We start from the raw sequence: 23544 nt of genomic DNA on the forward strand, positions 1-23544 counted from the left end.
CAAACAGTTCCTCATATATTAAACACAGAGTTACCATATGACCTAGCATTTCTACTCCCGGGTATATAAACGAGGGAATTAAAAACATGTCTACAAAAATACTTACAGCAGTATTTGCCTTAAAAGCAAAAAACTGAAAACAACCCAAATGTCAATTGAACAGTTAAACAAAATATGATATAGCCATACAATAAAATATACTCAGCCATAAAAAGAATGAAGTACTGACACATGCTATAACATACATGAGCCTTAAAAATATCATGCTAGGTGAAAGATCCAGTCACAAGACTATATATTGTATGATCTCATTTACATAAAATACCCAGAATAGATGAATCTATAGAACTATAATTTAAGATTATGCCGGGAGCCGGTCCATACTTGCTGTTTCAAGGGACCTGGCATATATAGCATACTGTTCTTAATATGTCTGCTCCCCTTAGCGCTGTGTGTTTTAACCAAGGCCACCTCTCCGAGAAAGGTTGTTTCCCCAGGTAGGGATTTTCCCCTGAAGTTAGGGAGGGAATAAAACCTCTTAACTAAGTGCCAGGTGGGAAATTAATCACTTTAACTACGAATAATCATGCTTAAGCTACATAATCTTTACTCCCTGGAATGGAGATAAGAAACGCCCTAACGTTTGGAATAGAGATTGATAGGATTGGAATCAACTGGTATAAATACAGTTGAAACAAGACAACAGCAGACAGAACTTAGGAGACAGGAGAGAGACAGAAATTGGCACAGAACCTACACAGAACGTTCTCTAGAGACAGAAGAACTTCACTGGAGAGAACATGGCAAAAGATCCTGGACAGAAACTGGCCTCAGAACCTAGAGACAGAACCTAGCGAGAGAACATGGCAAAAGAGCCTGGACTGAACCTGACTACAGAAATTGGCAAGAGAACCTGACTAGAACCTGGTGACTGAACCTGGCTGGAGAACCTGGACAGAACCTGGTTGGAGAACCTAGCAAGAGACCATGGACACAGAACCTGGCTAGAGATCCTAACCAGAACTTCGCTGGAGATCCTGACCAGAACTTGGCTAGGCTGCTGATCAACTGAACGCTGCCTCCGTGTCATTCCTTCTTTGCCGACTCCGTCCACACCTTTGGGGACCCCTGGACCTGCTGGGGCTGGACCCCGGCATATGGCGCCCGAACAGGGACCCCTAGGTAAGCGCCCCACACTCGGGACGGATAGGACTCCACCGTAGGAAGAGGGTGGATAGTCTTCACCGACTCCGTCCACACCTTTGGGAACTCCTGGAACAAGATTCCCCTAGGTAAGCCCCCTCCATTGAGAACCCCCACACTCGGGACGGATAGGACTCCACCAGGGTGCTACAGACCCCCCTATAGAAGATAAGTAGGGTAAGAAGGTGGATAGTACAGAACTTAGATTGAGAAGATGTGCCATACTGAGTCCAAAGAAAGAAGACTCTGTATTGATCCTTAGACTGAGAAGATGTGCCATACTGAGTCCAAAGAAAGAAGACTCTGTATTGATCTTTTAACATATATGCTTGCTAGCAGAGGAATTAAGGTTACTCCCAGTCAGACAGAACGTTTTATACAAGAAATATGTCCATGCTTTTCTGAGGAAGGAAAGGTAAATGTAATGGCATGGGAGAAGGTAGGCCCAAGGAGCCTTATCCTTAACCCCACTGCAGCCTTTCCACCCTGGGAAAGTGCAGGATTGGCAAGCTCTCCCTGGGGTGATAGATCAGGCCTCAGGTAATAGCAGAAAGCGCCAATCCTACTCTTAAAATGGATACAAGAGAGCATTTGGGGTTTTTCTTTTTAATGCCTGCTTTTAAAAAATAAAAAAGGGGGAATTTGCCGGGAGCCGGTCCATACTTGCTGTTTCAAGGGACCTGGCATATATAGCATACTGTTCTTAATATGTCTGCTCCCCTTAGCGCTGTGTGTTTTAACCAAGGCCACCTCTCCGAGAAAGGTTGTTTCCCCAGGTAGGGATTTTCCCCTGAAGTTAGGGAGGGAATAAAACCTCTTAACTAAGTGCCAGGTGGGAAATTAATCACTTTAACTACGAATAATCATGCTTAAGCTACATAATCTTTACTCCCTTGGAATGGAGATAAGAAACGCCCTAACGTTTGGAATAGAGATTGATAGGATTGGAATCAACTGGTATAAATACAGTTGAAACAAGACAACAGCAGACAGAACTTAGGAGACAGGAGAGAGACAGAAATTGGCACAGAACCTACACAGAACGTTCTCTAGAGACAGAAGAACTTCACTGGAGAGAACATGGCAAAAGATCCTGGACAGAAACTGGCCTCAGAACCTAGAGACAGAACCTAGCGAGAGAACATGGCAAAAGAGCCTGGACTGAACCTGACTACAGAAATTGGCAAGAGAACCTGACTAGAACCTGGTGACTGAACCTGGCTGGAGAACCTGGACAGAACCTGGCTGGAGAACCTAGCAAGAGACCATGGACACAGAACCTGGCTAGAGATCCTAACCAGAACTTCGCTGGAGATCCTGACCAGAACTTGGCTAGAGATCCTGGCTAGGCTGCTGATCAACTGAACGCTGCCTCCGTGTCATTCCTTCTTTGCCGACTCCGTCCACACCTTTGGGGACCCCTGGACCTGCTGGGGCTGGACCCCGGCAAGATTAGTGGTTGCCTAGGGTTGGGGGATGAAGAATGGTTGTAGGCTATCGAAGGGTAACTGCTAACTCCCTTTAGTAGGGTTTCTTTTTGGGGTGATGAAAATGTTCTGAAATAATTGTCTTGATGGTTGCACAACTCTGAATATACTAAAAAACAGTAAATAGGACATCTTAAATGGATGAACTGCCCTTCTGCAGTGGTTGAGCGCCGACCTATGAACCAGGAGGTCACTTTTTGATTCCCGGTTAGGGCACATGCCCAGATTGCAGGCTTGATCCCCAGCAGGGGGGTGTGCAGGAGGCAGGTGATCAATGATTCTCATCATTGATGTTTCTATCTCTCCCTCTCCCTTCCTCTTTGAAATCAATAAAAATATATTTAAATGGATGACCTGAATGGCATGTATACTGTATCTCAATAAAACTGTTATCCTCAAAAAAGAAAAAGTAGGAATTAACTATAACTATGAACTTATATTCAAAATCTTCTAATAAACTCAAGCTGTAATTTTATAATTAAAAGGAGGCATAGCTATTAAATAACACAAGAAATAGAATAAAAGAAAGCTGTAGTATCTATATGAATATTAAAATAGGCTTTGAAACAAGCATTAATACCAAATATAAAGAGGCACAACTCATAATGTAAAAAAAGGATCAATTCATCAGAAAGACACAGCAATTCTAAATGTTATGTACTACTTGACAAAGCTGCAAAATACATGAACTAAAAACAGACAAAACAGAAAGAGGAAACAGATCAGCAAAAACAGATGAAGATGTCAACACTCTCCTAGCAGTAAAGAGTAGACAATAGTTAAATATAGATTACTTTATCTGATATATATAACCATATTGTATCTAGTGCACATGAAACAGTCACCAAGAGAGATCATATACTTGGCCATAAACATTTAAATTTAAAAGGACTGAAATTATACAGTATATATTGTCTGAAAAGAATGTAAATAAATTATAAATCAATGAATAAAATGATATCTGGAAAATTCTTAAGTATTTGAAAATAAAACCACATATTTCTGAATAACCCATGGGACAGAAAAGTCACATAGGAAATATTTTGCAATGAATAATTAAAACGTAACATATCATAATTTGTGAGATACAACTAAAACAGACCAGGAAAATTGGTAGTTTTAAATACTTAAAACAAATGTTTACAATCTATGATCTAAGTTTCCACCTTAAGAAGTTAGAAGTGGCTCTCCCTCCTGGAGCATGCCCTTCCCCCGACCCCCCAGGCATGTTACCATTAGCTTCCAAACTCTCAAACTCCAAGGGCCCTGCCTTTACCTCCATAATTTGTCTCCTAAGCCCATTTCTTCTAGAAATTACATCTTCTACCTCTGCAATTTACCAAATAAATGTTCTCTTACAGTTTGGGTCTTGGCTCTGAATTCTTTCCTAGTCAGAACTCAATTACCAAGGTTGCTGAAGCCAGGTTTGGTCTGACCCCACCAGTTCCTGTCGCTCTGCACGGTTCCTGTTGCTCTGCACGTAACATAATGGTGTCTACTTGGATTGTTCTTACAGTGACTCAGATGGTTTCATCACTGTTGTATTTCAGCTCCAGGCCCAGATAAGCAACAAAACCAGCAACTGCTGACGTTAGGACCAGCTACTTTGAATAATTAACTCTTGACCTGGTGCGGCCAATCAATCAGTGGAGACCACAACCCTGTAAGGACACACCTGGAAAGCTGCTTAATAGTTTATTAAGATCGTCCCTTAGAACAGTGGTTCTCAACCTTGGCTGCACATTAGAATCACCTGGGAATCTTTTTAAAATCCTGATTTCTGGGCCTCATCCTCCAGAAATTCTGTTTCTTTGTTATGGGGTGGGGCCACAACATTAGTAACAAAGAAACAATTTCCGGAGGATGAGGCCCAGAAATCAGGATTTTAAAAAGATTCCCAGGTGATTCTAATGTGCAGCCAAGGTTGAGAACCACTGCCTTAGGACTTCCTATAAAATCTTGACCCTTAAAACCTTTAGGAGGACCCAGTGAGCTCTCTTACCCACTTCACTCTCCCTCCCTGAGGCGTGTTACCATTAACTTCCTCACTCTCAAGCTTCAAGGGCCCTTCTTTTACCTCCATACTCGTTTTCTAAGCCCCTTTCTTCTAGAAATTACTTATTTTACCTCTGTGATTTACCAAAAAAAAGTCCTCCTAAAAAAAGTTAAAAGAAAAACAAATAAAACCCATCATAAGTAGAAAGAATCACCATAAAAGCAAAATAAAAGAAACAGAAAACTGAAAGAACCTAAGATGATTCTTGGAAATGATTGATAAAAACTGATAAACCTCTAGCTAGAACAAGGGTGGGCAAACTTTTTGACTCCAGGGCCACAATGGGTTCTTAAACTGGACCGGAGGGCCAGAACAAAAGCATGGATGGAGTGTTTGTGTGAACTAATATAAATTCAAAGTAAACATCATTACATAAAAGGGTACGGTCTTTTTTTTTTTTTAGTTTTATTCATTTCAAACGGGCCGGATCCGGCCCGCGGGCCATAGTTTGCCCACGGCTGAGAGAAAATACAAATCACTAATATCAGGGGGGAGAAGGACTTCACTACAGATCCCATAGGCACTTAAAGAATAAATATATATATATATATATATATATATATATATATATATACATACACCCTAATATGCAAATAGACCAAATGGCAGAACAACCAAACAACCAGTAGCTATGCCGTGAACTGACCACCCGGGGGCGCACATGGAACATGGCGCGCATCGGCCATGGGGGGATGGTGGAGCAGGTGAGCAGGGGTGCCAGACCAAGGTGGGGCGCCAGTCGCTGTCATCGGGGTGAGCCTCTGGTGGTTACTGAAAATTCTTTGTTCCCACATGCTGCAGTCCCACCCGGTGTTCGCACCTGCTGCCGGTGCCCGTCCTGATCACTAGACGCTGTCAGTGGTTGCCCTGAGGGCTCCTCCTCTTCCCCCTGCTCCTAAAGGGCAGTGGCTGCTGCTCGCACCCACTGCTGGCACGGGCCCCAATCGCTCCGCACCGTCAGTGGGTGTAAGTGGGGCGGCACTGTCAGCATGTGGGAGTGGCAGCAGCAGGAGTGGGGCTGCTGGCAGACAGGGGGCCAAGGGGTCGCGGTAGGAGGGGCTGGGTGGGGGCACGGAGGACAGGCTGAGATCCACCTCTGTGCCCACCACAGCCTCATGGCCCACAGTTCCTTTCAAGGTGTGTGAATTACTGCACTGGGCCCCTAGTCATCATATTTAATAAAGCGGGAATATGCTAATTGACCCTCACACCATCACAAAGATGGCAGTGCCCACAGCCAATAAGAGGGAATATGCTAATTGACTGCTACTCCCTCAAAGATGGCAGTGCCCACAGTCACAAGATGGTGGCACCCAGTCTCCTCAGCCCTGCCACGCGCCTGCCTCCAGAGTCTCCCAGTCCCCTCAAACCCCCCAGCCGCCAAGGTCTGACCCGAGGCATAGGCAAGCCTCGGATGGTGGCTGCCCAGCTGACCAGGGCCGACCCGAGGCGCAGGCAAGCGTCGGATAGCAGCTGCCCAGCCGCCTAGGGCCAGCCTGAGGCTCAGGTAACCAGGGCCAGCCGAGGCTTGCGCTGCCAGCAGTGGCAGAAGTAGAGTGTGATGGGGCGTTGCCTTCCCCTGATCGCCAGGTCACCTCCCACCCCTGAGGGCTCCCGGACTGTGAGGGGGGCAGGCCAGGCTGAGAGACCCCCTCTTCAGTGCATGAATTTTCATGCACCGGGCCTCTAGTTATCAATAAATCTATGCCAATAAATTTGACTACTTAGGTAAAATAAAATTACCAAAACTCACATAAGGAAAAAAATCTGAATAGTTCTATATCTAACAAAAAAATTGAATTTGTAATTTATAAACTTCCAATAAAGAACTCTCCAGGTCAAGATAGGATCACTGTTGAACTATATTAAACATTCAAAGAAGAATTAATAATATTCCAAAATCTATTTAAGTAAAGATAAGGGAATACTTCCTTGCTCCTTTTAGGAAGCCAGTACTACCCTGATACCAAAACCAAAGACATAAGAAAAAAAAAACTACAGACATCTCCAACCCTGCCACCACCACCACACACCTAAAAGACAAATGATTTGAACTGACACTTCAAAAAAAAAGAATGGTTAATTCACTTGTGAAAAGAAGTTCAACATCATTCATCATCAGGGTAATACAAATTAAAACAAAAATGAGATATCTCTACATGCCCAGTAAAATGGTTAAACAGACTGACAATACCATATGTAGGCAAGGATGGAGAACAAAAACTACCATACACTGCTGGGGAATGGATGTGGGGAAAAATAGGAGTGTGATACGATCACTTTTGAAAATAGTTTTCAGTTTAGTATTAATTTAACATGCAATCATCAGATGACCCAGTAATTCTATTTTTTACCATATGACCCAGTATTTACCCATACAAAGAGTTGTAAATGAATGTTTATACTTAATTCTTAATAGCCCAAATCTGGAAAATGCTCAATTGTTTACCAAGAAGTGAATGGATAAGTTTTAGTATTTTCATACAACAGAAATAAAAAGTCAAAAATAAAAAGGAACAAATCACTGATATATTCAAGAACATGGAAGCATTCCAAAAGTATATGCTGACCAAAAGTAGGTAACCCTATATACAAAATAAGTAAACAATGAATGGATTCCATTTAAATGAAATTCTAGAAACAGCAAAACTTATCTATAATTACATAAAACAAATCAGCAATTGTGTGGGGCCAGTTGTAGGAGTGAAGTGGACTGCAAAGGAACATGAGGGAACTTTGGGGGTGATGGAAATGTTCTAATTATTTTTCTTAAATATATTTTTATTGATTTCAGAGATGAAGGAAGAAAAAGAGAGGGAGATAGAAACTTCAGTGATGAGAGAGAATCATTGATCGGTCGCCACCTGGAAGCCCCCCACTGGGGATGGAGCCCAAAACCCAGGCATGTGCCCTGACCAGAATCATATCGGGACCTCCTCGCTCATAGGTCTATGCTCAACCACTGAGTCACACAAGCCAGGCTTATTCTTGATTAGGGTGGTGGTTACAAAGGTGCATACATCTATCCAAACTCAAACTGTATATTAAAAACATGTGCAGATTTTTATGTAAAAGCTGATTTAAAAAGTAAAAGAGTGGCCCTAGCCAGTCTTGCTCAGTGGAGAGAGCATCAGTCTGTGGACTGAAGGATTCCAGTCAAGGGCACATGGCCAGGTTGCGGGCTTAGTCCCTGGTGAGAGGCATGCAGAAGGCAGCCAATAAATGATTCGCTCTCATCATTGATGTTTCTATCTCTCTCTCACTCTCCTTTTATCTCTGAAATCAATCAATAAATATATATGTACACACAGATATATGTGTGTGTGTGTGTGTGTGTGTGTGTACAGAAAGAGAGAGAGAGAGAGAGAGAGAGAGAGAGAGAAACCTTTCTTAAAAAAAAAAAAAAAAAGGAAAAGGAAAAAGAGTGCCCTGGCTCTAGCCAGTTTTGCTCAGTGAATACAGCAATGGCCTGCGGACCAAAGGGTCCCAGGTTCAATTTCAGTCCAGGGCACATACCACGGTTGCAGACTCCTCCCTGACCCGGGCACATGCACGAGGCAACCAATCAATGTTTCTCTCACATCGATGTTTCTCTCCGGTCTTTCCCTCTCCCACTCTCTCTAAAAGATCAATGGGAAAATATCCTCCGGTGAGGATTATCAAAGAAAAAAAAAAGAGTGCCCTGACATTCAGTGGTTAGAATGTCAGCTCTCAGACCCAAGGATTGTGGGTTAGATTCCCAGTCAAGATTCCCTAGCCCCAGGAGAGGCATGTGTGGGAAAAAACCAATCTATGTGTCTGTCTCACATCAATGTTTCTCTCTCTCTCTCTCTCTCTCTCTCTCTCTCTCTCTCTCTCTCTCTCCCTCTCTTCGCTCCCTTACACTCTCTCTAGAAATCAATGGGAAAAATATCCTCGAGTGAAGATTAAAAAAAAAAAAAGAGTGGTATGGCACATATATGGGCAGAAAGTTATATCTCTATGTAACATCATTCACAAAAATAAACTGGGCTAAATATAAACATAGAAAACAAAATTGCAATCACATTAAAAGAAAAATAAGAGGATATATTTATAATTCTAGGGAATGAATAGTGTTCTTTAAAAAGACATTAACAAGCAAAAGCTATAAGAAAGGTATATTTATTCATCAAAATTAAAACTTCTAGACCATAAAACTTAAAAGGACTCTGGGAAATATATCTGCAACATGTAGTAAAAGGAAATATTAGATTCCATAATTCAAACAAAACAACATAAAATAAAAAAAGAAATACTCCTAAAACTCATAGGTGAAAGATGCAACCCTAAGGGTAGAGGATGTGGGCAAATTCATCCATACAGAAATCAAATGGATGACAAATTTATAAAGATGAACTTTACTAGCAATCTAGGAAACGGAATGTCATTTTTTACCCAAAAGACTGGTGGTTAAAGTAACAAATGGGAGTGTGCATATGAGGAAAAATAGGGAATATAAGTGGGAGCACTGACTGATACAATTACTTCAGAGGGAATTTGAGAGTATATATTAATCATATACTTTCAATACTCAGTAATTCTACTTCTTGCTTTTTATCCAAAAGAAACTTGCATGCACAAAGATATCCACTATAGCAGTGGTTCTCAACCTTCTGGACCTTTAAATACAGTTCCTCATGTTGTGACCCAACCATAAAATTATTTTCGTTACTACTTCATAACTGTAATGTTGCTACTGTTATGAATCGTAATGTAAATATCTGATATGCAGGATGGTCTTAGGCGACCCCTGTGAAAGGGTCTTTCGACCGCCAAAGGGGTCGCGACCCACAGGTTGAGAACCGCTGCACAATAGCAATGTTTATAGAAATGAAAACTTGCCAACAACTTAAATAAAGGGAAATGGCTAAATAATAAGGTACATTTACACTATGGATGCAATTTTAAAAAGTGAAATACATCTATATGTAACATATTATCTATTTATAATCTATAGATAATACATATGTGTAATAACAAGGAAAAGTCTCTAAGACCTATTTCTGAGTGATTAAAAATACAAAGCAGTAATTCTGTAAAGAAATAATGAGAAAATGCTTATATGTAATATGATTACTAATATGCATGTGAATGCATATGAAAAGTCTTACAAAGCTATGTATGAAAGGAGCTCGAATGAGATGGAGGAGGCAGAACTGAGGAAGGCTATTATTAGAAGTCCTAATGAAACTATACTAGGAGAATGTATTCTTGTATAATTTGTATAAGTTAGATTTTAGTTGAGCTTGGGATTTTTGTCTGAGGAGCCTTTTTCCATACAACATAAATATGGTTTCTATGTCGTATGGAAAGGAGTTTCTCAGACAATAGTTTAAGAAGACCTTACCGCCTGTAGCCTAGAATACCAAAAGAGTTTGCCAACAAACTTCATAGTGTTTTCCTCATATTGCCTTCAAAGCCTTTCAAGTACCTCTCAATTTAAATCACTCTTGATTCTACTGTCTGGTTTTATTTCTTCATAGCAGTTATCACTAGCTGAACTTATCTGTTTATTCTCGTTTATTGTCTGACTCCCACTAGAATGGGAATGGCAAGACAATTTTGAATTCATATGATTTTAGTCAAGCCATTTAGAGTTTTCTTACAGTATCAAAGATACATTTTATTTACTTACCTTAGTTGGAAAAGGAAATTTGGAAGGTTCTGTTTTGCATGGTGTATGAATAGCCGTTAGAGGGGGAGGCCATGAATGCGTCATCTCCTGAAATGTAATTATTACAGTTTGTTTTCAACCAGGTCAAGGATAAAAATTACACAGCTAAAATCCAGATCTGTATTATAAAATGCTGGTTTCATGATTGTTCCTCCAAAGGTATACATATTTAATCAATAAATATTAATTAAGCACAACTGTGTGCAAGGCACTATCAGGTAGGTAATATGAAAATAAATAATATACACTCTCTGGCGTCAAGGAGCTTGGAATTAAGATGATATAACCTTGTGAATAGTTACAGAAATTAGCCCTGTAGTCAAATGCAAGGCACACAAGTAAAATGCTGCTGAGGAAGAGCTTGCTGTGGGAGTGGGAGGAAGGGGATAATAATAAAAGTGGCTAACATTGTGTACCTGTAATGAGCCAGACATTTTGCTAAGTGTTTTACATGTCTATTACTCATATAGTGCTCACAATCACATTATGAGGTAGATACCATTATTATCCTAAGTCTATGTAGGATGAAATTGAAGTACAAAGATTAAGTTATTTATTCAAGATCACACATTTAGTAAGTAATGAACACAGAATTTCATCCTAGGATGTCTGGCCACAGAGCCTATTCATTGATAGGAAATATTGGTCAGGAAAATCAGAAAAGAGATATCAAAAGCACATGAGCAAGAAGACAAACAAGCAAGGCCATAAGTCTGATTTTGTTCAATACCTGCTGTCTAATCATATGCCAAGTATGTCCAAGTGGAGGTTTGGATAAGATCACAATGTGAATGTTAGGGGACCAGGGGAGAGAGAGGAATCAGACATGGAATAAGGAGGGAGTGTTTTATTCTGGCATTTAGCTCAAACTAAACCATCAGCTATACAGAGAAAATATAAAGGTGGTATAAGTTTTAAGAATTTACCTTATAGCTTATACCCACATAGTTATGTAAAGACACATGTTCAAGCAGCTCACACTAAAAAAATGGAAGCAACCTAAATGTCCAATAACACAGGAATAATTAAATAAATTACCAGATATCAATACAATGGAACACCAAGCAGACAGTAAAATGAGAAATTTAAGTACTGACATGAAATGATGTCCACAGTATATTTCTAAGTAACAAACACAAATCATAGTCTATGTCCTATTAAATGTTTATATATGAAAAAAATCTCTGGAAGATAGTTAACAATAGCTACCTTAGGACAACAGAATGACAGAAGGGACAAAAGACAAGGGAATTTGATACAGTCTTCACTACTTGAACCTCTAGAATCACCACCTGCCCTGTAATTGCTCTTTACCTTCTTACAATGCTTTATTTTTTAATAGCATTTCACTTACTGAAATATTATATAATTGATTTCTTACATCCTACTCTAGAATGTCAGCTCAAAGGATGCAACAGTATCATTATTATCACCACTGTATCCCCAGTGTTTGATACATAGTAGGTGTTCAATCAGTAAGACTTGAATTAATAAATCCTTTTTTTATAGTGAACACATATTGCTTTTAGATTACATTTTTTTTCTTTAAGTTTGTTCCTAGAAACAAACAGCATGACTACAAATATCAAGAAAACATGAAGGAAATTCAGACCTGAAGTTCCTTGCCCACTGCACATAGGGAAGGGGAAAGAAAACAGAAAATCATATACCCCAGGTTTTCAGTGTTGGTATTTTACACCTCAACTACCAAAATATCCTCAATAGAAAATCCACCATCAAATGACTGAGCACTTATTACACCCAAGGCCATATGCCACCCTGAATATATAAAAATGCAGAATGAATTGTCAATAATATGAAAGGAATAATTAAATATAAAATATCTAAGATTTCTTCTAGGTATTAGAATGCCATATATTTTTGAGGATTTGGGGAAAGGATATATGCTCCCTTAGACTTTGGCAACTGAAAAATGAACGCTATGTGAGAAGCAAAGGAAAAAGCTTATTACTGTGGTCTCTGTTGGTCTGATAAAGGGGGAAGAAGAATTTCATTAGGATTCTAATAAAAAACAAGAATCTATATATAACTTAAGAGGAAGGAGAGACACATTCCATGAAAGTTTTCTTTAAAAAAGGTAAAAGAAAGAGAACATGTATGGCTTAGGGAAAACAGTTTGGTTAATCTGTAGGGGGAGAGGTTAGGACTGGCCTATGGAAGGTCTGGAATGTTAAATTTGGGCACTATTCTTTGTATGGGCCTTAGAGAGCCACTGAAAATTTCTAGGAAGTATATTAATTTATGAAGATAAAAGGATTGAGGCAAAGAACCTGGTAGCAATACAGAAGACAGATGAGCAGGGAGACTAAAGGCAGAAAGGCAGAGTGAGGACTGTACATTGCAATTATTGAAGCTCAAGGTGGCAGAAATGGAAATAAAGGAAATGAACATTTTCAATGAATTTTCAAAGTCTACATGTAGTTTGTGATTAAATAGAACATGAGAGAAAGAAATGAGAGGTTATTAGAATGCTATACTTATAAGCATGGGAGAATGGTGGTACTATTAATGGAAGGAAATCTAATAAATTTAGACATGTTGCATCTGAAGCAGGGAGAAATCTAAATGGAGAACCCGCTAAAAAAAACAATTAAGAAACATAAACCAAAACCTAAAGGAGACCAACGCAGAAGAGAAAGACTGAATAGCTGTCTAATATATAAAGCCAAAAAAAGGGAGAAAAGGACAACTAAATGAGCAAAATGAAGAGGAGAGGCTAGAAAATGCACCCATACTTAAAAGGTACGAGAGGACACAGGGTTCCCCAAAGGCAGAGAATGAGAGACAAGAAAAGTGTATGGGAAATAAAAACAATGAAGCATAACAACAGCCAAAGAAGAAAAAAATAAAAATTCTTGCCGAAACCGGTTTGGCTCAGTGGATAGAGCGTCGGCCTGCGGACTGAAAGGTCCCGGGTTCGATTCCGGTCGAGGGCATGTACCTGGGTTGTGGGCACTTTCCCAATGGGGGATGTGCAGGAGGCAGCTGATCGATGTTTCTCTCTCATCGATGTTTCTAACTCTCTGTCTCTCTCTCTTCCTCTCTGTGAAAAATCAATAAAATATATTTAAAAAAATAAAAATAAAAATAAAAATAAATAAAAATTCTTTACAACAGCTGAAAGAGCAGAGAACTCAAATGAAGTCCCCAATGACATTACAGAACAGATTCAGCAAAATGATAGAGATAAAAGAGAGATTATAGTGGACTAAAGGAAAGAAAGAGGGAATAAAGTGAAAGTGACCAATGCAAGTAATCTTTCAAAAGTATCCATACTGAAATGCTACTATAGACATAAAAATTTAGGAGCTTTTGCAAAAAGTACAAGTAATATGATTCTGACGGTTTTTCTCTACTGAGTCAAAAGCAGTCATTTTGTCACTCATAAGTATGAGTGACAAATAACTTTATATTTTTCAAAAGCTTTAAAATATCTTTCTGATACTTAGGTTAGAAATAATTTTTAAATGTAATTATTCAGGTGACCAGCTTGTCAAAAAATTCAAATATTTATATACAAAATATACCATGATACTGAGATACATCACTGGACTTCCTCTTTTTCTTTTCTCCATGGAGAAATATAGTTTTTGGTCATATGTCACTTTTAAACATTCTATTAAACACTCAAAATATGCAGTATTCAGAGGAGGTCTCTCAGTGTAGGATTTGATCAGTGTGTACAGATGAATTACAAAGCAAGCTATTTTCAATGTGATGGTTTGACTGATAACTATCGAGTTTTTTTAGTACTTCAAATTATTAACAGATAAACCAAAAAAGTACAGTTATATTTGGTTCCTTCCTCTTTTTAAGGCCAACAGTTAAGACCGAAATTTGTTTTACTTAAAAACAAAAATTGCTCTTTGAGGACAAATAGTAAACAAACCAAGTGATTTAGAACCTAAGTATGAATATAAGCATAATAAATAGAGTCAATTATTTTTTATGGACATAATCAAATCACACACGTGCAATCTGTTGCTTCAGATCCTTTGTGAAATAGAGGGGTAAATAGGGTAGGAGAGTGGCAGAGCGTAATAAGAGAGCTGAGCCTATTAAAAAGAAAACATACAACTTACTTTAAGAATTTCATCCACACAGCTCACATCACCAGAAGCAGATGCCTTAGGAAAGAAGAAATACACATTAGATTTGAAGTCATTTACTATTAGAATTTTATCATTTATTGTACAAATTCAATAACATTATTAGAAACAAACCTTAAAGAAGTACTTATGCTCCCTCTACTCCACATCAGAACACTTATTAGAATACTTGGACTACTTTTCTTAAATACAAAATTTCTCAAAAACTAAAAATATCTTAATCACCAAACTGTACATGACTTTAAAAACATTTTATTTTTCAAAAACTTTAGAATATCTTTCTCATACTTAGATTAGAAATTATTTTTAAATGTAATTTTTCAGATAAACAATTTGCCAAAAAAATTTAAAACTCTAAGGATCATATTGTTTGAAGAAAGAACAAATTACCACTTTTTTTCTCTCCAGAGGAGTAATTAGAATGGCAACTGTCAAGAACAATGAATTTTTTAAGGCTACAGGAAAAATTTTTGAATGTTCTCGACATAGCATTTTACCTATACCTGACCCCCACCCCACTGTTTTAAGCTATGAGCTGTCATTTTTAGATACAAACATTATCTTTATTTTTCTTTCTTTTTTATCCTCACACAAGGATATGTTTATTGATTTGAGGGAGAGAAGAGAGAGAGAAAGGAAGAGAGGGAGAGAGAAGGGAGAATAGGGGGAGAGGGGGAGAAAGAGAGAGAAACATCAATGTGAGAGAGATTTGTGTGCCCCGATCAAGGATAGAACCTCCAATTTAGGTATGTGCCCTGACCAGGAATGGAACTCACAACCTTTTGGTGTATGGGAAGATACTCTAACCAACCAGGCCACCTGGCCAGTAGGAAATCTAAAATATTCATAGATCATACTTTTATTCTATAACCAACTCATCATTTTAATGTTTGAAACATGAATGATATTTTCTCTACTGCACAAGAGGGCGAAGCTAACAGCTCTATGGATCTACTTGGAAGTCAATCAAGTCTTCTTTTAAACTTTTACATTCCTTACTATTAAAACAAAGAAACAGTTCAAGTTCAACCATAATGTCATGGTAAACTGTTTCACAAAGTCACAATGTTAAAAGCTCTAAATGTGTGACTTACATCCAGTGGTTGGGAAGGTATTTTCAGCTTGGTGAGATGTGCTTTGCTGCTAGACTTCAATTCAGCCATGCTGTTGCCATGGGATTGACTGCTGTAGTGCTCAGAGGACAGCTTTGGTTCCATGGACTCCTGTCCGTCCATAGGTCGTACATAGGCAGTGGGTTTCTGTAACATTGAACTGGACTTTGACATCAATGAAGGTGGGAAAGACTGATTTGAGTGCTGCCCACTTGAAAAAGGTACACGGGAAGGAGAATCCCAGTTTGCATCAGGGTCCCGAGGTGATTTGGAACGCTGATGTTCCTTGCTATGGTGATCATTCCCGTGAGACCTGGAATGACTGGAGCTTAATGAAGAAACAGCCTGGGGTTTTCCAGGGCTGGAAGAGCGTGATTTGGAGTGTTCTGATCCATGCTGGCCTTTTTTCCGGCTACTGCTCCCACTACTGCTATATGAATCACGGTCATGCCGCTGGCTACTACTATTAGTGCCACCACTGCCACCTGCACTGGTCCGCTGGCTACTGTGTCCACTCTGTAAGCCTGAGGACCGTTTCTGAGACTGAGAAGTGCTGGGTGCAGGTCCTACAGGAGTCCATTTGCTACTCTGATGAGAGCTCCCATGTCTCTGTTCAAAGAAATTTGGGTTAGATTTTTCATCTGCTGTCGGTGGTGCTGCAGGCTTGGGAATTGCAACAAGCTTTGGTATAGATCTGTCTCCTATGAAATCCTTCATTTCATCGTAGTTTCCAAGCATACTCTGAATACGACTTGATAGCTTATCTTCTTTACTAGTCTACAAAGAAATGTAAAATATAATTATACAATTAGCATAACTTGAAATAAGAGATGCTTCTAAAGTGACTTTCCAAACTTCAAATGGAAAGGGTCTTTCATCATATCTTAAGGTTAACAACTCAAAGCAAACTCCAAATATATAACTTTTAAGTGAAAACAATGCACTGAAAGTGAAAAACATTCATGCTAAAACACTAATATATTCTATAGGACACTGAGAAGTATATATAATAGGTTCAAGGAGGGGAAAAATACAAGTTTCACCAATAAATATACTGACACAGTACTGAAAATTTTTTCAAGAACAGGAAAAGTAATCTGCCTTTATGTAATTAAATTCCAGGTCATCAGATTAGTCATACACTGGCAGTCTAGAAAAACATTATATTCCTAATAATTCAAAAATTCAGTGAAACAAGTTATACCCAACTACTGTTTTTTAAATTTTAATTCCTCTGTTACTTTGACTCATCAAATTAAGAAAAGTACCAGCAACAAATTAAGCATAGAAAATCCACTGGTAAAAGTTTTAAATTCTCCCCAATAAATTGAATTTAAATGAATAAATAAGTAAGTTTTAAATCCTAACTACTAATTCTGACCAATAAATGCTCCACTATTTGAAGTCAATAGTACATACTTTAAACTTCAAGAATTATTCTTGGATAATAAGAAAGTCCAAGATATATCCAAGCTTTAGGACTCTTTCACATTCATACACATGGAAAAAAGAAAGTCTACCAATTACATCACTAGTATTTTATTTTGTGGTTGGCATGAATCAATAAGGACTTCAAATCTTTGAAAATCAGTATGGTCCCTACTAAACAAGAGAGTTAAATATACAGCAACTTATAGACAATATCAAGATTAGAAATAAACTCCAATTCATTATAGCGTAATTACAAAATAAATGGTAGTATGATTTTCATTACTAATTCAAATCTCAGGTTTTGTGTTATACTCATATAAATCATGTCAGTGTAACTGCCTTTATTAGAAAATCCTTAAAAGCTCTGAATGCATGGCTTTTATAGATCTCATATAATTTCCATAAACATTAAATGTTCTAAGGGTAAATCCAGGATATGCTGTTACATTTATTTATTTATTTATTTGTTTATTTTTATTTTTTGCTGTTACATTTATATTTCATCAGAAAAAAGTCTAACATACTTCTCAATCTCATACTATGACAATAATGGTCATTTCTGCTGCTATACATTGTATTATAGCTATTATATAAAATATGTCATTAAAATGTAAAAATAGTTCAAATGAAACCCAAAGCCAAATCAAATATTAGTGGCCACTACAGCTACATTAGAGTCATCAGAAGTGGTACCATTCAGTGTTTTATGTCATCCCAAATCAAACACAATGGTAGTTATAAAAATAGCAATTGGTTCCATTTATTGAACAACTCTGACAATATGCTTTACTCTAAATCTGATATTGTTAATTAAGCATTAATACATTAGAAAGAATCAGAGAATTTAGTATGTGACAATAGCAAAAGAAACAGATTGATACTGAAAATACATTTATTCAAACATACTAATAAGTCACTGAAACTTAGTTAACCAAGTAACGGAATAGGCAGAAACAAAGAATCTATGAAATATACTCATTTTGATTGATGTTATACCCAAAGAACCTAGGAAACAGCAGACAATGAAGATTGATTCACAAAATTTTAACTTAATTTAAGGCTTAAAAAGGTGAAACACCTGCCCAAAGTTAGTAGTAGAGCCAGGAATACAGACATGAATGTTTGAGCTAATCCAGATCACATTTTCAAAATTATAGGATAGCAATTGGGGGGGAGATGGGCAATGACAATGACTTTAGGGCCCTCATAATACTCCATTTATTGATCTAGATAGTGATTATTATTAGGTTGTTCATGCTATGAAAATTCTTTTAGCTGTAACACAATTTGTATACTTTTCTGTATGCATGTTATACTCCAATAAAAGTACCCCAACAAATTACATTCCACTCAGAGGAAATGGTATACATGGTAACTCTTACCTAATACAAAAATTCAAGCTTAAACATTTTAAAAACAAAAATGTCATAGTATCACCCTAGCCGGTTTGGCTCAGTGAATAGAGCATCAGCCTGCAGACTGAAAGATCCCAGGTTCAATTCCAGTCAAGGGCACATGCCCAGGTTGCGGGCTTGATCCTCAGTGGGGAGCATGCAGGAGGCAGCCGATCAATGATTCTCTCATCATTGATGTTTTTCTCTCTCTCTCCCTCTCCCTTCCTCTCTGATTAAAAAATAATAATAAATTTTTTAAAATGTCATAGTATTGGGGGGAAAACATTCAGAGAAGGACAACTTACAACTTTGTATGGCTCAGCAAAGAGAGGAGAGCTAGGTGGGAAGGCGTCTTCACCCTGCTGAATTTCCTGATTCCGCCTTTCCCGTTCTTTCATACGCAGCACATTTCGGTCTTCACGGTTCATGTTGCTATGGGGAAAAAACACAATCTTTATATCACAAAAAGGAAAAGGAAAAATTAAAACTTCTCTACTGATTTTGTCAGTTTAATGCTTCAAACGTAGATTCCCTTTCACCTTCCAAATAATAATAGGCATTAGTGCTGAAGCTGGGTTTTGGCAATGATTTTATCAATTAATACCACCCCATTGAAACACTTAACCTTATCAACTTTTAAAGTATTCTGCTAGCTAAAAGTCAGCTAAAACTTACACATTCAGAGGGAAGGTAATACTTAAACCCAAATCCTTAATGTTTCCTATAAGCCTTCCATGGCTTCCTCTTCAGAACTCTTAACTATTCTGTCATTAGAGGCATACAACCCACTCCCACCTACCACCCTCTCTCCCCAAGGTCCAGTGCTTGTCTCTACTTTACATCTACCTTATCTTGATTTCTTTTTGTCCCAAACACAGCTTCCTTGGTGTCCATCCTTATGGCAGTTTGACCTCAGCTTTGCTGTTGCTCTAGATTCCCTAAAAAACGACATTTCTGCTCTAAATACATTAATATTTCAATTAACACCTCAATAAATGGCAAAACTGAGGCTTTCAGCAATAGAATCTAAAATTAACTTGGGTTAGTAACAGTAGTTGAAATTGTGTTGGAAAAGAAAAAGACTTTTATGATGAAGGGAAAAACAAGGGTGTCATTTCTATAATCATGACAGTACGGTGTCTTTTCACTAAGAATAGACTAAGGAAAATAGTTTATTTATAGCAGCAGGGATTTTGGTTAAATAGATAATGAAAAAGGTTTTCAAACCCTGGGACAAGGAATTACCAGGGACTCTGCAACACTCTTCCCTGGAGTTAGATTAAACCACCTGTCCTAGTTTTACTTATTTTTTAATTTTTATTGATTTCAGAGAGGAAGGGAGAGGGAGAGAGAGAAAGAAACATCAATGATGAGAGAGAATCACTTGACTGGCTGCCTCCTGCATGTCCCCTACTGGGGATCAAGCCTGAAACCCAGGCATGTGCAGCACTGACTGGTATCGAACCTAGGACCCTTCACTCCACAGACCAACGTGCTATGCACTGAGTCAAATCAGCTAGGGCTGTCCTGGTTTTGATTAAAAAAAAAAAAAAAAAGTCCTGTTGGAAGCCAAAGGTAAAAATCAAGTTATACTATGTGCAGGATTTTTAGACTTATGATTTATAAATCAAACCTAATCGGAAAATTAAAGTCCATAAAGATTGGGGGAAATTTAATTGTAAAATTAGAATGGACATACTCTTGAGGACTTGGTTAGAACAATACAATATTCAAAGATAAACCTTTCTGATTTGCATAATTAGTACCTTACATTTAATATTTTTAAAAGTATTCTAAGTGTTCCAAATGTATATTTAAGTTGTTTCTTATTTGTACAATTTTCTAATAAACTTAGAAAAGAATATAAGTTTTTCGAGGTATGGAAATAGTGTGTGCTTTGTTCGGTCTCCCTAGTATTTAGCACCATACAGAACCACAAAAAGTGTATGATAAATACCATGCAACATCTACACTTCAGTATTCAGAGAATAAAACCAAAGACCATATATTATCCTCCAGCTCACTTGAAACAACTAATAATTGTATATCACTAACAATCAAGTTTCAAATACTAGTAGACCTCTTAACCTATGGTGCTGGAACATACAAAGTTATCTGTATCTGAGAATTTAAGGGGCATGTTAACTAATGATTTCCTTACATTTTATAAATTCAATTCCTGAAAGATCAGAGAACAGAAATGCTTTCTTTAAACTATGATTTAATTTTATGTATTCAACAGCACTGAAATAATCATGCAAGAAATACTTGTACATTTATGGCAAAAATGGGTACGATTTCCTAAATAAAATCCCTCCTATAGTTAAAAAAGTCTTTTTTTTCTTTTCTTAAACAATGAAAGTCATCCAACTGAATATTTCCTCTTTTAACAAAATGCCATGAAGCTCAGAACTGCCCAGCCGGTGTGGCTCAGTGGCTGAGCACTGACCTAAGAACCAGGAGGCTATGGTTCAATCCCCAGTGTGGGGCATGCAGGAGGCAATCAATCAATGATTCTCTCATCACTGATGTTTCTCTCTCTCTCCCTCTCCCTTAACTCTCTGAAATCAATAAAAATACATATTTTTAAAAAATATTTAAAAGAACTAATATCCCAGTTGTAGTTCTTCTTTTCTATTTTTTTTTCTGATTTGACTTATTTTCACATCTAATTTATAGCCTCCATTTTTTCTCTCCTGTATTTTCACATCAATATCTCTGCCTAAGGTAAAATAAAGTTTTCCAAAAGCAATCATTCCAGTAATCTGAGCTCTCCTAAAAGTAACATAAAATTTAAATGAGTTAATTTAAAATATATCTTTGCAGTACAAAAACTATTTTATCGCATATCCCTCAGGATACATGCCAACTATTGTACTAAAATAGAATTGTTGTTGTTTTTTAATTAGCAAATTGCTATATCACAACAAAACCTATGGGACTTCTAGATAAAAGAATTTTTAAAAGAAAACTTGTCAGGCACAGGCACGCAGGTGGGAAGATTGCTGGGTTCAGAACTGTGGAACCTCTGGAGTATTACATCAGATTTTTAAAAGAGAATTCTCATCCTGATGGAAGAGAACTAGGCGAATTGAGAACCACAACTGTCAACATGAGTTCAGTTAGTACTGCAGATGGTTCTGTTTCAGTGAAGCTGGAAAATACTACAGAAATTTTCAGTATTTGCAGCACTACAAACAGATGCCCCTGATAAAGGGTATGCTATTCCTAATGTGGATCTACCACCTCTGTGTTCGAGATTTCGATCTGGACCTCCTCAAATCAAAGGTAATTCAGGTGGTTTAGTTATAAGCAAGGACTATTTGATAAGCTACATGGAGAGTGACAACCTTGCTAGTAAAAATTCTCAAACATAAAACATCTAGTAATCAAAAACCAACACAGGCAATTCTCTCTTAATTAACTTCTTAAATATCATAACAAAGTAATGTAAGTTCTAAACTTCAATTGAATTATAAATAGTCGATGTTCCAATTTAGAAAATGGGACAATTAAGGATAACTGACTTTTATTTCTGGTTATATAACACTAGTGGCCCAGTGCACGAATTCGTGCACATTGAAAGGAAACTAATTAGAAGAAATATTTTAATATCACTATTCGCCCTTTTTCTATAATAGAAGTGTCAACCAAATTCACGATCAACAATGACAGATCGAAATACACGTGTGCAACTGGCACCAGCAAGAGCTTTATATGTATTGTGCATGCGTGAGTCAACTTAGCCTTTTATAGATAGAGAATAAACTTGCTTAATTAGACCTGCTTTCTGATGTAGCCAAACTTTTTCCAACCCAGTGAAGCACCCCAACTTCTCTTTCAGGTAATTGTCAGCAACACAGCAGTAAATATCAACAAGAAGCAGGTTATTATTGTAAATCATGCAGGGAGAACAAAGGGTAAAATATTTAACTGCAGCAGTTTGACTATATACTGCACAGTGAGAAAACCTGAAGTCATTTTCAAGGTCCACCATTTCTTACTTCTTTTCAGTTGGGTCAAGTTTCTAAGCTTTCTAAATCTCCGTTTTCTGGCTAATGAAAAGAAAATAGGATTCCACTGAGTCTCCTATCTATCTACTCCAGGACTTCTGTGAGGATCAAATGAGATGAAGCACGGGAAAATGCTTCATAGACATTTGGTTAAAGTGTGAAATGTTCGAACTCAAGATGGCGGTGGAATAGGCAGACGCATCCCAAGGCTTGTCCCGGAGCAAATAGAATGAGCAGCTGAAACTAGTAACACCCACCCCGAGTTGGTAAAGTATACTCAGCTGGTGAGACAGTTTGCAGCTGAGAAGGGCAGAATTCCCCTAGAAAACAGACACGTGAGCAGCAGGCTCTTGTCCAAGGAGCATCAGCCCCGTGAGCAGCCTGCCTCAGGCCTAAGAGCAGCAGCCTCATGTGGCCTGCCCCTGTCCAAGGAGCAGCAGCTGTGTGAACGGCCAGCTTCCCCATCCGAGGAGCAACAACCACGTAAGCAGTCCGACCTGTCCGAGAAGCAGCAGTCACACGAGCAGTCTACCTACATCTGAGGAGCAGCAGCCCTGCACAGCCCGCCCCCATCCGAGGAGCAGCAGCTGTGCACAGCCTGCACCCTGCACTAGTCCGAGGAGCAGCAGCTGCGCAAGCATCTTGCCCTCGTCTAAGCAGCAGCAGCCGCACGAGCAGCCTGCCCAATCCGAGGAACAGCAGCTGTGTGAGCAGCCTGCCCCCCATCTGAGGAGCAGCAGTTCTGCAAGCAGCTGGTCCCCATTCGAGGAGCAGCAGCAGCCCACCCCGGTCCGAGGAGCAGCAGCCACACGAGCAGACCGCCCACGTCAGAGGAGCGGCAGCCCTGCATAGCACTCACCGGTCCGAGGAGCAGAGCCACACACAGCCTGCACCTGTCCGACGAGCAGCAGCCGGGTGAGTGGCCCGTCCCCGTCCAAGGAGGAGCAGCCACACGTGCAGCTCACTCCTGTCCAAAGTGCAGCAGCCGCGCAAGCAGCCCACCCCAGTCCGAAGAGCAGCAGA

The 23544-nt window shown here is 38.7% G+C and overlaps 1 protein-coding gene across 1 annotated transcript in view; it reads right to left on the reverse strand.

Moving 5' to 3' along the window:
- The window catches only part of AFF4 (ALF transcription elongation factor 4), an 86934-nt gene that overhangs the window by 40260 nt on the left and 23130 nt on the right, over nt 1–23544 (reverse strand). The window contains exons 2-6 of the mRNA XM_081092634.1: nt 19355–19446; nt 18814–18940; nt 15666–16460; nt 14545–14589; nt 10403–10489 (exon numbers count right to left, since the gene is read on the reverse strand). Of these exons, the coding sequence (XP_080948760.1) occupies nt 10403–10489; nt 14545–14589; nt 15666–16460; nt 18814–18936 (1050 nt within the window). The 5' untranslated portion in view covers nt 18937–18940; nt 19355–19446. The remainder of the gene's footprint in view (nt 1–10402; nt 10490–14544; nt 14590–15665; nt 16461–18813; nt 18941–19354; nt 19447–23544) is intronic.

Source organism: Myotis nattereri (genome assembly GCF_964212035.1).
Source record: "Myotis nattereri genome assembly, chromosome: 5".
Classification (NCBI taxonomy): Eukaryota; Metazoa; Chordata; class Mammalia; order Chiroptera; family Vespertilionidae; genus Myotis; species Myotis nattereri.